At 33.2% G+C, this 16,914-nt stretch overlaps 1 protein-coding gene across 2 annotated transcripts in view; it reads left to right on the forward strand.

Moving 5' to 3' along the window:
• The window catches only part of LOC123717578 (fatty acyl-CoA reductase wat-like), a 37,196-nt gene extending 20,533 nt beyond the window's left edge, over nt 1-16,663 (forward strand). For both annotated transcript variants that reach the window (XM_045673661.1, XM_045673662.1), the window contains 12 exons: nt 5,116-5,231; nt 5,801-5,923; nt 8,507-8,691; nt 9,820-9,903; nt 10,345-10,454; nt 11,043-11,128; nt 12,773-12,888; nt 13,884-14,006; nt 15,308-15,427; nt 15,514-15,704; nt 15,912-15,978; nt 16,435-16,663. In XM_045673661.1, coding sequence (XP_045529617.1) covers nt 5,116-5,231; nt 5,801-5,923; nt 8,507-8,691; nt 9,820-9,903; nt 10,345-10,454; nt 11,043-11,128; nt 12,773-12,888; nt 13,884-14,006; nt 15,308-15,427; nt 15,514-15,704; nt 15,912-15,978; nt 16,435-16,537 — 1,424 coding nt within the window. In that variant the 3' untranslated portion in view covers nt 16,538-16,663. The remainder of the gene's footprint in view (nt 1-5,115; nt 5,232-5,800; nt 5,924-8,506; nt 8,692-9,819; nt 9,904-10,344; nt 10,455-11,042; nt 11,129-12,772; nt 12,889-13,883; nt 14,007-15,307; nt 15,428-15,513; nt 15,705-15,911; nt 15,979-16,434) is intronic.
• The last annotated feature ends 251 nt before the right edge of the window (nt 16,664-16,914 follow it).

Below are 16,914 nucleotides of genomic sequence, written 5' to 3' on the forward strand. Positions count from 1 at the left end.
CAAAAGTGTACATACATTGATAAATTTAAAATATTCAATTTAAAAAAAAAATACTTTTTGTTCCTTCATACAAAACGCCAATTTCTAAGATCTAATTAAATATACCAATACTTATGTCTGTCGTTTCTCTATGGTCCTAAAAGTTGAAATCTTAACTGTAAAATTAAAAAAATCCTCAGAATTCATGACTTATCCCATAAACCTAGATGGGGCAGACGGCGTCAACAGTGAGTCTACATCACTTTCGGTCTTGAGTCACGTATTTATTTATTTATTAAAAGTCCCACCGCCAAGGCCACACATAAAATATAAGTTATAAATTAAATTGAATTTCCCCTCGCTCCAAGTCTTTCCGGCTTTCTTTGCCTCATCTGCAAGTGTACGACGCCAGGTTTGCTGGGGACCGCCACGTTTCCGCGGGTTCCAATCAAGCGCCTGCTTGGGGATATAATTGGAATCTCTTTTGAGTGTATGGCCTACCCATTTCCACGTACTTGATCTGGTGGCTAATCGAGGTTTATCGGCAGCGCTCCCAAAGTTGCTCTTTAGAGATGAGAAACCAGAATATGGTGTTGGTGTGAGATGTCTTTAATGTCGTTTAAAACCCATAGAGTAGCACAAATTTGACGTTGGATCCGAATAAAGAACTTTAAATCCATGAAGTATACACATTACATATTCAAAATCTCTAGTGTTTTAATGTGTCAATTTATTGTTGCCTTTTCCTTAAATGCTGTCTTGACCTCACATTTTTGTATCTAGTTTCCTTGATAATTTCTTGACAAGTGTTCTGCATCTAATTGTCGGGTTTGGGTATACTGGTTTACGATGTTTACCTTCAACCTCCAGTGTTTAATACATATATCAATTATTGCATATCCGGTTCACTAAAATCTCTACCGTCCAACGTAATGATTTTTTTCTTTCAATAATGATCACAAAAGAGATTGCGACAAGAGTTACATTTACTCTATACATTAATTATGGCTAAAAGGTAATACTATGTTGACTTGAATGATCACGAAACTGATACTGCAATTTGCAGTCTTAGAGGTTTTCGTGTCATTGTTTTTTATATAAGATCATATATAATATGATACATATGTCACCTTCCCGGGAAAAACGTAAGTTGATTTGGTCACTATTTTTATAATATATATAAATTCTTTTTAAGTATAACGTAGTAAAAAGCCTCGTATTGTTCGAAAGTAAGGATTTTTTGATTGTATGTGATATAATCCTTCAAAGGAAATACACCTGTGTGTTAATTGATTCAAGGTTGTGTTGATAAGAATTCGTTTTTAACTTTGAAGCTTTCACAACTTCAGCACCGTTTTTGTATATATCAGTAAATCAATATAGTTTTATTCTCTGCTTTGAGCATGAAAAATGATTTGAGAGAAACTAAATTAAACATTGATCTATCTTTTTGAATATATAAGTAAAATAAATAAGTGTGCTGTTAGTGGTATTCCAGCAAGAAGGCAATTGTCTTTGGTTTTCGCAAGTGTTGTCCTAATGGCTTCAGCCTGTGACTCTCATCTCTGAGCTGAGGACTTAGGTTCGATTCCCAGCTGTGCACCAATGGACTTTCTGCCTATGTGCACATTTAGCATTCACTCTAACTATAAAGGCAAACCTAGTGAGGAAACCGACTTGCCTTACACCCAGAAAAACGGCGTGTGTCGGGCACAGCAGGCCGCAGGCAGGCAGGGCGCAGGATCATGAAACAGATACAGAAATCTGAGGCCCAGACCTAAAATGTTTGTAGCGCAAGTACCTACTACGAGTTAAGTTTAACTTCCAACGAATCACGCGAATTTATTACATTATTTATTGCTTTTTGAGTGCAACCCAGAAATAGTCAGCTGGAGCCACATCAAGTAGACAGGTAATTTAAGATTTTATAGTCTGGGCAATCTCGTTTCGTTTGAAGCAGAGACAAAGTTTATATATTCTTGAAGCAGATAAGACTTTAAAAAAATATACAAAATTGTTAAAAACATACAAAGAAACTTTCTCTAATATACCGAGGGATCCGGCTGTGGGTCCCTGCATGCTCCACCATATATACAAAAAATTACGCCATGGCTATTAAACTGTTTAATCACCTTCCTAGAAGTTATAGATCACTGCCTCGTAATTCTTTCAAGGGGAAGATGATTTACTTTTAAAGACAAAGTTCCTATAGCATAAGAATATTTGGACCATAGATTTGACACTACTTTCTTAATAAGACATTGTAAAATTTGATATGACATTTGCATGCCTATTTATGATTGTGCGGATATTTGTAATTGACCGATCTAACCACTGTACCACTGTCTTGGCAAATAAACGATTATTATTATTAAAGTCTTTGATTGAATTGCCAATTGAAGTGTTACTATATTGCGTCATCTTTTGCCGTGAAGTGTGTTTTTTGGTATTTTTGTGTGTTTTTGTTTTTAAAGACGGTAAGTGTTTTTGTGTGTGAGCGAGAGGGAATCACGCTTTTTTGTTGCTTTATATTTATACACGCATTTTATTGATTTGCACATAAAAAGAATCTTGAAAAAATAATTGTTCTTGGATTTAAACAGGTTTGTCGGGTTTTGCATGTTTTAGTATTATTACTTTTATTTTACGATTAGTGGGATGTATAGTTTGTTTACAATATGGACGAGGTCCTTTTACGTCCCATGGTCTATGTAAATCTAGTCGCATACTGGTGCACTGTCAAAATATCTGACTGATATTGAAATATTTTTTTGTAAATTACTCCATAACCTTGATCGTGTGTTGTCTGAAAGTAATTTACCCATTGAAATTAATTGAATTGCCGAGACTTTACGTATGTCAAAAACCATATATGTATTTGACATACTTAGCTCGAACCTTCAAACTGAACATTGCTTTAGGCCTCAAATGGTTCATATTTTTATGTTCTAATGTGTGTGTAAAATTTGTGATGTCATATTTTCCTGTATAATTTTATGCATACGCGTTATCTTAGAACTTATAAATAAATGAATGAAATGGTTTCCGATTCACCTATTATATATATAATATACCATTATTTTTTCACAAATTTCAGACGGAAGGATCAGTCTCAAGGCCAGTCGTGTGGTAGAAAAGATTGTACTATAGTCTACTATTATCTGTCATTTGTAATCGGTGTATGATTTATTTATTAAAATTATTTAAAGATTGCGTTGTAGTTTTATTTCGAAGTATAAATGCTTAAAGCGTCAATAAAGGTAAGCGATTTAACGCAATTGATTATGGAGAAGCTTTATCAATGAGTTGTTTCTCGCGCATCGATAAACACATTAAAGTATTCCCAAGCTTTGTGTGTGAGCTTCCATGGACAGTGAGTATAATTTCAAGCAAAGCCTGCAGTTTGCCTCCTGTTCTATTAAAAAAAATAACAAAAGTCAGAGATAAGTTAATCGAAATGGAGGAGGATGGTGTGGTGGGAACTACACCAGCCTGGCTAATTAGCCCGCCTAGCCTTCCTACTAGAGTTACCTAGTTATTTCGCAGGCTTTACGGAGTGACGTCAGAAGGCCGAATATATAATGACTAAACTTAAATGGAAACATTATTTTTCTAACTAGTGTTTTAATTTCAGATGTTTAATTATCTTATTTAACTATAAATAGTAACTTAACCCTTATTGATTAACGTGGAATATGCAATGATTATTTGCGTCAATGTCTTTGTTCCGCCCAATGCCTCTTCATCGTTAAGATCCGTTCAAATCTATTCAAATAAAATTGGTAATGGAACAAAGGCGTAAGATAATATATCCAAAATAGTGAAACCCATGGACATAATTTTATTTTTTTCTGTAGTTTTCCTATTAATATAAATTATATGATAATACTGAGCTATATAAAAACAACATATTTCGTTAATTAGTCGATCATTCTTGTGATGTGAAAAGTATCATATACACCCAGTAGAAGTTTACATTAGTTTGTTTATTAAAACAAAATACAATAGTGAACCTTAAACCGACATCAGTTATTAATTTCTAACACACAAATATACAGTGTTTACAATCTTAAACTACATGGTAATAATAATAATATGTCAAAATTAATAATAAACAATAAAAACAAATGTAAAAGGTTTGGTCCCTATTGCAGTGTAACTTTAACGCTGGCATTTACTAAGTAATTACATAACTTACAAAACATTTCAAGAAACTTCTTAGCTACGAAAAGGTTTTCGTAATCACTTTACGTGCACAAAAAAGTTAGGGATGCGAACTAGAAGTCTTTTTCTATCTAAGTATTTGTTTACGATTTAAAACACCCTTTCGCAATCACACTGCATCACATCGACCAAACATTTTTAATTTAATTTAATTTATTTTGTTATAGCTATGTAGTTTAATAAAATTGTAAATACTGTATATTTCTTTGTTGTATGTAGGATTTTCATACTTAAAAATAAAGTTTAGATACTATTAGAGAGTTGATTTTACAGTATTTTAGAGCGATTTATATTTTGTTATAAAGTCAGCCGTTATTATGTTTCCATACAACTTTTAAATCGTAACCGTATCTTAAGGGAAGTAGCTAAAATAGTGGAAAAGAAACTGTGTGTATGTTTTAATGACAATAAATGCAGAATGCACTGTACTGATAAGATAATTTTTGATTCAAATTATTTAATGACTTTTATATTTTCTTTACTATTTTATTGTTGTGTGTATTATCAGTTACGTCAATTTGTTTGTTGTATTTGTTATTCATAAAAAAATCATTTATATTACTTAAAATGTGTATAAATTTACTATAAATTAAGACTATTTATATTGTTATGTGGTTTCTGATGTTTTCTTTTGACACATGTAGTAATTGTTAATAAAATAAATCACATATAAAAGTACTCAAGTACATAACCTCACTTTCACACCAGTTTCATTGATTCATTTTTTTTCTTGCAAAAATGTTTGAATCTTTTTGTATACATAATGTATTCCATCTTAGGCTATATGCTTAGTTTTTTTGGTAGTTTAATTCTTTTTTGTTTTCTTTTATAGTTTCTTTTTTCGTTTATCTTTTATATTAGCTGTAGAATTATAAAAAAAATAAAGTATATATTTATTTTGTTTGGTTACAGTTTTAATAGAGAAACTCCTACGTTCATGTGGTGATTTGGATACAATTTACGTTCTTGTACGACCAAAGAAGGGTAAAGATCCACACTCTAGATTGCACGATATGTTGGATGAGTTTGTAAGTATACATTTTACAAGAATAGCTTTAAATGAGTGCATGCTAGATGCACTTGAAAGAATTAGAACATACAAATATTATAATACGTCTGTGTATGTAATATAGGCATCATTAATTCATCATCAATATTATCATCATAAGTTTCTTTATTTAGTCCATTTCTGGACAGATGCTTCCTCCATTTTCCACTAATACATTCTGCACTGACCTCTCAGTAACACTAGGAGCCAACCTCCTCGACTATGCCAGTCCACCTAGTGTGTGCGCGGCCGCGTGGTCTTTGATTCTTTACGAATGTCCTCATTCCTTACACGACGGTAAAGAACACGAAAATCGAATCGAGTTATGTTAATAAAGAACTTATTAAATATTGAAAGTGTTTATCGACGCTACTGGCCTTTTCGGAGAGGAAGAAGAACTTATTCTTTATTTTAAATTTCAATGTATAGTAATGGCTTTTGATAAGGTTTTGAAATGATCTGCTTGGAGCACGCCTATATGAAATTAAACTCTGAGAAGACCATTCTGTTTTTCCTATTGACTCATGTGTAATATTTAAAAAATTTAAGCTCTTCCACCGAGCCCATGAAGAGAATCCAAAGGGCATTCACAAAGTGGTTCCCGTCGTTGGTGATATGGAGGAACCTGGGCTAGGAATGAGCAATGAGGACAGAAAAATGATTACATCACGGGTAAGCTCTTAAGATATTCAGTGACTTCAGTATTCATTTGTCCTATCAATATATATTTGTCAACTGAAGTTTTATTTTTCTGTTTCACACGGCGGGATATCAATGTAACCGTTTTCAAATATATGCAAGTATTAACATTCTTAACCTATATAGTAATAATTAAAAATTGAAAAATAAAATGTAAGAGTCCTTCCTTTATCCCGTCGACAAGGTATACGATTTAAATTAATCAACGTAATATTATTGTTATATATTAATGTTATTACGTTGTTTAATTTAATTCGTATACCGTGTAAAAACATTAAACATTTCACAGTGTCGTCAACCTTTAAGAATGTTTGTATATTATATATAAAGGTTTTTAATTAATAAGATATATTCACAATATTCGTATAAGGCATTTGACCTGTCACTGTTTGTTCTGGGTATGGTGGCTATGATCAGATACGCCTCACAATAGCTTTGTCTACTTAGGATACTTACGGGTCTTGTTTCTTAATCTGGAAATAATTGAGATACTGGTTCTACTTGCTATATTAGAGATAGTGGTTGCCAGGAAGAGATTGCTTGAAAGCGATAAGTCCTCCATTTTTTATTATGTTAATGCAACGAAGTGTTAATAAATAATTATAATGTTAGTTATAAGATTTAGGTACATAATGTTAGATGTTCATAAATATATTTTTCACGTTTTTTACGGAAGATCGGTGTAGATGGTATTGCGTCATTCTATCGCATTAGTAGTAACTGTTATGATAGGATAATGATGTGGAAATACATGAATAAATATTAGAATTACATATGAAATTGGCGTTTTGTATGGGAGGAACAAAAAGTCGAATATTTTTAAATATAATATATTTAATTAATCAAAGTATGAACCATTGTTTTCTATGGACTTTTGCCATCTCATAGGTAGTTCATTGATCCCTTTACTAAAAAAACGAGTCGGACGGGAATCAATAAAATCTGTGAAGTGAATTTCGAAAAAAAAATGGTAATCTGTTGGAGCAAGGTCCGGGGAGTACGGAGGATGTCTTAGACATTCCAATTGAAGCTGTTAAAATGTGGTAGCCGTCTGTTGTACAGTGTGTTGTCTAGCGTTGTCGTGAAGTAGCAGTGGCGTGGAGCGAATGACCAGCCTAGGTTGTTTAGCCGCTAGCTTGTCCATCATGGTTTGCAATTGCTGACAATAGACATCAGCCGTAATAGTTTGGCCATATTTGAGAAAACTGCAATGAACAAAACCGGCACTAGTCCACCAAACGCTTACAAGTAACTTTTTTGGGGTTAATTTTCGCTTGGGGCAGGATTTGGCTGGCTGGCCAGGATCCAACCATTGCGCTGAGCGCTTCCGATTATCGTAAAGAATCCATTTTTGCATCACAGGTAATGATTCGGTTTAAAATACCTTCATTATTGTGCCGGTTCAGTAATGTAACGCAGCAGTCGACGCGCGTTTGCCGGTTTGCTTCAGTCAATTCGTGAGGTACCCACCTTTCAAGCTTTTTAATCTTCCCAGCTTGCTTCAAGTGAATTAAAACAGTTTAATCACTAACACCGCAGCCTGCAGCTAACTCGGGTGTGGTTTGCGATGGATCCGCTTCCATAATAGCCTTCAATACTTCATTATCAACTTGGGTCTCAGGCCGTCGACGGGGCTTGTTCTGCAGGTCGAAATTTCCAGAACGAAAACGTTGGAACCTAAAACGAACTGTTTTCTTTTGCAACATGACCGCCATACACATCATTCACCCTTCGAGTCGTTTCCGCAGCACTAGTGCCACGGCGGAACTCGTACTCGTAAATAATGCGACACTTTAAGTTTTCCATTTTGTAACATGAGTGACGCAAACAAAAAAAAACAAATGAATGACGGTCATCGAAGCACAAATACATGAGTAAATAGCTGTACAAATTTGAATTTGGAATTCCTTACCAAAGAGGAGAACATCGTGATTAAAGTTGTCAGTACGAAATACGCCAATTTCATATGTAAGGACCTAATATTTTGGTTGGCAAATATTTATGCCAGTGTTCAGAACTTTATTGAGTGTCAACAAAGGCAAAGGCATACATCAAATCAAGGCATATTAAGTTGAGTATCGAAATTCGGTGATAGAATATTATTTGTATTAAACTCATAAATTCAATTTATCTATTATACGCTATTCATTGACTCATAGGTACGAAGTTCGCCGGGTTAACTAGTTATCTAAAAAAATAGTTATTTATTTTCTATAATAACGATATTCTTTTGCGTTGTTATATACCTACATAATAGTTATTTATGTATTTACATTGTTTATTCGTGGATGCTTGTCGGATACAGCTCGTTCAATACAAAGAGTCCCCGGTAAGTTGTGTGCTTCAATATTCTACTTGATTGTAAGGAAGTTGCATGAAACTGGTTGGCACTGCGCTTTGTTGAGATATCTATCTATATAGTCTTTTACACGTGTATATATCCTTTCTATAACATGTATTCATAAATACCACATTGTCCTCGTTTTACCATGTATGTTTGAGACCAAAAATGAAATAGTAGGTTATCGTTTAGTTATATCTGTTATGAATTTTAAGGTAACAATAATAATAAACTCGGCGGCAACAGTAAAGTTCGACGAGAAGCTTTCAATAGCGACGGGAATCAATGTGAAAGGGACCAAGTCGGTACTACAATTGGCTAAAGAATGCAAGCATTTGAAGGCACTCACCCATGTGTCTACAGCTTTTTCACAGACACACGTGAAGCACATTGAAGAAAAGTAAGTGAAGAATTTATCAGTTTTATTATATACATTTATATAGTATATATATATATATATATACATTAATTGTTATTCTCGTTCGCCAGAATGCCTGGACCGAATTGGCTAAATTTCATCTTTAAATATCATGTCATATGGTATCATATGGTAATTCAGGGAAGAAACAAAAACATAAGCATTATAATTATACATTATTATTATATATTTTCCAGTACAATTCTATTCTATTCTATATGAATGTATAAATGTTCTGAGTTCGTAAATAAATTGCTAAATGGCTGGCAACAATTAGATAGATTTTTATATATTTGTTGTATTTAAGACTTATGTACCTACGTACAGGACGTCTAGCCTGTCGGAGGGTAGGGTAGGGTAGTAGGGTGGCTAGTAGGTATATAATATATATCTTGTGATAGAAGCGGATCTAGTACTAGATCCGCGATAACTTCGGGTAACGTTATATATAGCGATATTGATATAACCATTTCAAAGTTTCAATTAACAAATGACAAGCGTTTTTATCTCATCTTAAGTGCTTATTTCTATATTAGGACTAGCGTAAAATATTTTAGGGCCTCGGGGAAGTAGGATATTTTTTAACATTTCGCTGGAATGTTCTATATCTGTTAGTAAAAATAAATAATATTGGATAATAATAAACACATGATGTTTTATCATATTTATCGTTATTAAGTCCTCACGAATAACACAGAATGTATTTATTTTGAGATTAAAAAATGACATCGAAAAATAGAAAGAAAAGCTTTTTATTATACACAATAACGATAATAAGATATTTAAGTGAAATAAAGTGCACTAGCCCCCACCCTAGGATTCCCTGTGTGGTGGACAGCTAGGCGCTTCCATTTAATATGTCAAAAAACTCTTCATAACAAAAATTTATAAGTAAACTATTTTTGCACAACAAGGATATTTTCTGAATCAGCATTGGACAGGTTGACGAGATGTTGCTTAAGAATTTTAGTCAATGTATGTAATGTGAGTTTTGATATGTTAGTAAAAAATTTATTTTGAAGAAAGTGTTTAAAGATGAAAGGGCCTCAGAAAGAGGAAAATCGTTGGAAATAACTTATGGAACTAATGGAAGTAACTCATTATTTACAGATTCTACGAGCCACCCATGTCCGTGGAAGCCTTGGAAGCGGTCGCGCAGTTAGATGACTCTGTTGTTGACTCTATATTGCCTACGTAAGAATTTTCCTATATATTGTAACATTTGTGGAAAACAGTTTTTTATAAAAGGGAGCAATCGGTCTGAAGGGTCACATGGTTTTAAGTGATATCACCTGTTCACATTCACACAGACAGACGAGCGCGAGCGTTGCCCATGTTTTTGAAGTTGATACTGGTAGGTACCGCAGCGATATTTATGATAGTTTAACTGTTCCAACATATATCTATAATTCAGTACGAATCAGTAATATACTATTTTAAAATACCTATAAAACGTTACTTCCATTTTTAAAAGATGACTTCTACAAGGTCCAAATCTATGTCCGCGATTTTTTCTAAGTTGTCGTTGTTGCACAGATAATCTTCGTAGTTTATGAGTATCACTTCGTTGTCATTAAAACTCATAAAATAATGGTTAAAACTATTTATGTTATTGTAAATGACGTACGAATCCAGGCTCCTTGGAAATCGGCCAAACACATACTGCTTCACGAAAGCCGTCGCCGAAGAAGCCGTCCGAAAGTATGGAGAGGGCATGCCTGTTGCGATTCTCAGACCTTCTATTGGTAAGTGTATCTTGTCTTTTGTTAAAATAGCTTTTACACATTAAGAACGTTTTTCTTAAGTGTATCTTTTTGGCTAGATATATCAAAGACACGTCATTACTACTATGTTGATGATTTAAAAATACGAGATACAGTTTTTTAAGTCCAGGCCTCAAAATTCTGTTCCTGATTATTTCTTTTCTAATAAGCGAGTAGTGATCAGTCTTCTGCGACACCCCGTCGACTATTGGCCCTGTGATATGCTGGTGAGAGCTTTGTGCTTAGGCTCCTCGTCGAATTGTCATCTTCTTCGTGGTCTTCGGAAGGTCGTGCCTGTCCTAATCGATACGCTGACTGGCTGCTTCCTCACCATATCAGTTACATAATCAGTTGATTACCATTCCTCCCGTAGCCCATCAGCACGGAATATCTATCACCTTCACTCACTATAGCCAATATGTTATTATTATTTCACCAGTAACTAAATGTTTTTTTTTGTAAATGTGTTAAATTTACACTGATATATAATTGGTCTCAATTTGACGATTCATAAGTGATATAAAAAAGTTTTCTTTACGTTAATTTTTATAACTTATATACATGATACAGTGATCTCGACGTATGAGGAGCCAGTACGAGGGTGGACGGACAGTGTGTACGGACCGACGGGACTAGTTGTCGGTATAGGAACTGGGGTAAGTTTAAAAAATACTTCCAATATCAGCCCATGACTTATGAATTCCACATAAGAATCCTAAGATTTCTATTTCAAAGATTTACGCCAAAAGATAATAACTGTTCTAGTCAAAGTGTTATTGAAAGTGTATAGTTAATAAGTAAACATTATAAAAAAACTATTCGCAATCCATTTTAAATGTAATGTGTAAATATGTTGTTTAAAATTGTACTAATAAGTTAGTACAAAAATGAGTTTATTTTTTCTGGTGCTTTCCTCGCTGATAAGTATCGCAATACAATGAGGAAATGCTGCGAGCGTTAAAGATACACAATTTATTAATTATTATTACTATGTAGGTTAAAAGCATTGTACAAACTGTATTGTTGTGTATTTGATTCGATTTAAAATCTTAAATTATTTAATTTACAAAAAATGTGTAAGCATTTCGTTGCCAACGGTACACTTCCAATAACTATAGTCGCTGACTCCAACATTTTTTTAAGCAATTATGTTATAGTTCTAATTTCTGCTGTCGTCTAACAGCTACGTAGCTAAGAAAACTCAACATGAGTAATAAGTCTAATGGCGCTACTCTATATGGGTCTTGGCCTCAGATTGCATTCTTTGATCATTATAATTTTATAGATAAATCGGCGATCGTTATCGGAATTTATAGAGTAGGTACTGGCCCTGTAGTGTTACCGGCCTGCTTTACTCTTTGGGTAGGGATTAACACTCAAGAATTTATATACCCAAATAAAGCAGAGTCGAAGTAGGATAATGTATAACGTTCTTGTATATTTCCCGTTTCATCTCTAGAAAATTTAACAATATTGTAGATTTAGTTGATTTAGTCGCTTTATATGCGCAATATAATAATTATATTTTTTTGTTATACATCAGTTATATATAGTATATAAGTTTTACATCTGTGCGACAGAGAAACTGTGTCTAGTTTATGTTTTCGCCTCATTATTGTAAATCTATTTTAGTTTATAATCTGGGAATAATCTTGGACGATGTTCGACGTTCTAACATTGCTTAGTCCCTGTCGATCGGTGTTTTAGAGTCTTCAAGGCTTCGAGAAGTTTCCGACCTTCCCTCTCTCGCGTATGTTTCCGTCCTTGACCCACACCTTGAACATAGAATAATCTTTTGTAGTATCTTGTGCTAATCCTGACTAACGCGGTCTGAAAAATGTTTGAACCTCCTGAAAACGAGGGTAAAATTATGCAAATTACAATTTTCTAATATGTGATAGAGCTTCTCATGAAACGGCCATAAATGACTGTTGAAAACGTCTTTAACTTGTGGAAAAATCGAGAAACAATTCAGATCATAATATTAATAAACAAACGAAATTAAATAGTAATCGAAATAACACTTTTAAATAATAGTTGAACTTTTTTCTACCTTTTTTTATTACGGACAGGAAACTCATCTAATGTTAAGTGATACCCATAGACAGTTGCGGGCCAAGTGTGTTTCCAACATTTAACTTAACTTGTGACTCTGTTTAAATGCTTGTATTATTAACAATTGTCAATGTTAAATTTTGTAAGGTGTTATTGTCGCATTAATTACAATTTTTATTATCTTTTGATTCATTTTCGTCTTAACAATAGACTGCCTATTAAATAAATAAAATATGTAATTACAGGTTCTACGTACCATGTACATGGATGAGGACAAAGTGGCGGACATGGTGCCAGTGGATTTGACGGTGAACGCGATCATAGCCACCACCTACCACACTGCTAATAACTTTAAAGAGAAGTAAGTAAGATCCTTCTCCTAATCCTCTATCCTCCTATCAGTTCATACTTGCTAAATTAAAATAATAATTTATTTGCAAGAATACGGTACTAAAATGTTATTGTGGTACAATCGAAAGATCGCATTTCGCCACATATATATGCAAATTGTATACAGAAGTTATGGCTTATGGTTTGTGGATTCAGTGTCCGCACTTAGACTCTCAATAGGTCCGTTGTGCGTAAAGTCCTGGCTAACTAAGCCAGCCTAACTCCTTCCAGAAGCACAGAAGCCTTCTGGGATTCACACAGAAGTTATACATTTATATATCAATTAGTCAATTCTTATATTATTTGTAAAATATCAGATTATTATATAAGTGTAATATAATCAGTCTGTTAATAGTATGCAGTTCTGCAAGACGTATCACGTCACTATTTGATTATACACTACTTTTTCGAAATTTTAGTCATTTGTGTTTTTGCTCCTTTTTATATTGTGTTTAGCAATGTAATCTGTTTTGGCTTAGAATATTGTCTATAACTATTTTTTTTTATAATATTTGTCACTAGTTTTTATTCATTTATAAATCATACTCTCAGAGGGACACAAGCCAGACATATATATTTTTTTTTGATGATGAGTTTTTTTAGAAGATTTCTTGTTATACAATACCGATTTTGCTTTACCCGGGGATCGATAAACACCGAATGTCAAATCAAATGTATGTAAAACCCATAAACAGTACAAAGTAAAACATACATTTCGACGTTTGGCTAGAATGCACTCACACTGTTTTAGCAAACTTGTGGTGGATGAATGGTCAACTGTTCCTTTAACCTAATGGGAGGATACTCGAGCAGTCTACCCGTCAGCCCGAAGGCTTAAGTTTCTATGGGTTAGGAGTTGTATGTATCCACTCAGATGTTCTTATTATCCCGTAATTAAATATTAATAAAATAGAAATAAACAATTCATCGTTGACAGATATACAAATATTATTCATATTTTTCCAGTCAAACATCAGACATACCAATCTACAATTTCGTATCTGGTGCTCAGGCGCCCGTGACCTGGGGACAGTTTATTGACGCAAATAGACGACACGGAACAAGCAAACCCACTACTAAGGCTGTATGGTAAGTTCTTTACACAAAGGAATAATATTGTATTCAAATTTATTTTTTCATACAAAAACTTAATTGACGACATAAAGGAATATTTTTCTTGCTCGTATAGTTAATGAAGGTTTCGTGAGGAAACCGGCATGTCTTAGACGAACTTAAGCATAGAAGCCGCGTTAAATTTATTACAAACTAGCGGACCAGACCACGTTGTCCTGTCTTAAGTATGAATATTGATTTCGAATTGATATAATTAACTAAAAATGCTCTATGATATACCTATAACCTTCTTTGTTTGTTTTTCTGGCGCGTATATAAATAGTTTTGTTGGTATTCCAACACGGGAACAGGCGACATATAACTGGCCATGTGAAAAACATGGATTTTCAAGATTAATGCCACAAACAATTAGCGACTGTAATTATTTTATCAATATAATAACTCCCATGGAAGCATTTATTTTAAACGATATTAATTTGTATTACATGACGATTCTCTTTGACGATAATTGTAGCACGCATTGTGTCAATGTTATGTCAAACGCCATAAGGTTACATGAAAAAAGTTTGAATTGTAAAGGAGCTATACACTGAAAAAAAGTATTCTTAAATTATCAAATTTTCCGAGAAGTTTTCTTGACAAACAACAAAAAAACGAATTATCGAAATCGGTCCAGCCGTTCACGCGTGATGCCGTGACCAAGGGAAATAGGGATTCATTTTATATGTATACATATCTTGGTCCTTTATTTTCTATTGACATCTTAATGCGTAAAAAGCTGATAGCTGAATGTTCGTAATTTGTCGTTTAGAATCAAATTAAACTGAAACTCAAAATAACTTCATGTCGCAAGTCAAGGGCGTAGAGCGGGCAATAAAACTCTCCGCCACTCTTTTTAATCGCAGTTTTAAGTCATGCAAATTGTTTGTAAGGCAGAGCAAGCATAATTATTTGAACTGTAGCAAATTAATTCCAAGGATTAGGAACATTAAAATAATCATCAAATTTATATAAAGTTTTATTGATTAATTTACGTTCAACAAGATTTTTGAATTTTTTTAGTGATAATTGTCTAATTTCGCTTGGGAGTTTGTTTAAAAAAACGAAAACAGTTTCCATATAGGGAGTGGTTTTTCTTCTAGAGCTTCGGTCGTACGCTTTGAATATATTGGATTAATATATCGCTAGGTATACTCTCTGAAACGAAACGAAGATATATCAGTCACAGAAGGTCCATCAATTTATTGTCTATTGACCTATGTTGAATAAAACCTAGTTCTTAGATTTTATATTAACGTTTTAAAAATATTTTTCAGGTATTATGGACTTAATCCGACGAAAAGTTACTACATGTTTTTGTTCTACAATTTCTTTTTACACTACTTACCTGCTTTACTTATCGACTCATTCTGCGCACTCACAGGCCGGAAACAGAAGTAAGTAGCTTAGTTAGAGTTAATTGTTTTTAGAATAAGATGTTGTCAGATCAAATAATTTTTCGAACACAATTTTGTTTTTCCAGCATGCTTAAGTTCTACTCGAAGGTGATAAAACTGGCGAATATCCTCTTCTACTTTTCGACACAAGACTGGCGATTCAATGATGACAATGTGAGGGAAATGTGGCGCTCTCTGCCATCTTCCGATAAAACTCTGTTTCCGTTTAATATGGCTGATATGTCCTGGGAGTACATGGCAGAGACATTTTTGCTAGGTTAGTTATAGAGACAGAAAATAAATATAGGTAGGATGCAATTTGCTGCTTTCAACTGTAAGCATCTTTAACATTAAGGTAGATAATAACTTTTATTCCTATTATTTTACTGGTAATATACCTCAGATAAATGTTTTTTTTGTTATAACTTATCCACTCAAATGTAAAGCAACGCCTGGAAGTTAAATAATGTATTTTTCTTTTTAGGACTTCGAGTGTATCTAGTGAAGGACGACCTTTCAACTCTACCGGAGGCGAGAAAAAAATGGAACAGGTAATATTAATTAACAAATTTCGTCTGTGAGTATTATGTTCCCATTGTAATCTTAATTTATTATGAACGAGTTTTTTTGAAGAGTTGAGTTTTTGATTAAGAGTTGAGTTTTTGATTAAGAGTTGAGTTTTTGATTAAGAGTTGAGTTTTTGATTAAGAGTTGAGTTTTTGATTAAGAGTTGAGTTTTTGTTGAAGAGATAGTATTTAAAATACAAAAATTTAAGAGATGAATGAACATCAGAACATCGATTTTTGGACAACGTTTTTTTTAAATTATGGCAATAGTTTTGAGTTTATGCCAGTTTCAAGTAAAAGACAATTGATGTTAAAACTTGTTTAAATCAAAAATATAACAGACTACAGCTTATAAAAACCTTCTCTATGGATCAGAGATTTTCTGTTAGTCCGTTGCGCAGTTTCAAAGATTAAAGTAAAAGACATTATTTTAATTTCAGATTGTACTACATGCATCAATGTTTGAAGGTGATTACTGTTTGCGTCGTATTGTACATCGTGTATAGTTTGTTTAATTTAATTAGTTGGCTGGTATTGGGGTGAATGTATAAACACCGACTTCAAAATATGCCTTTTCCAAATTGTTAAGATTTATTTTGATATGTGATTTATAGTTCATGAAATATGTATAGAAAATATCCTATTAATAAATTATTTTCGTAAGAAACATTCTAGGAGTATATATTTTATAGCGGGACCAAGGACAGTCCTGATTTTTTTCAACCAGAAACGAATTCTTAACATTTCTATAGTTGTATTACGGAACAGTGTTTAAATTTCCATATAAAATGTATTATTACAGACTTACTAGGGCTTGTGAATAATAAAAATCCGTCCATTTCATTGAAAGTTTGTTAAAGAGTAACGTCGTAGGTTATATGTACTGTATATATGCTTATAAGTTATTGAGAATTTTCTAT

This window comes from Pieris brassicae, chromosome 12 (assembly GCF_905147105.1).
Source record: "Pieris brassicae chromosome 12, ilPieBrab1.1, whole genome shotgun sequence".
NCBI lineage: Eukaryota > Metazoa > Arthropoda > Insecta > Lepidoptera > Pieridae > Pieris > Pieris brassicae.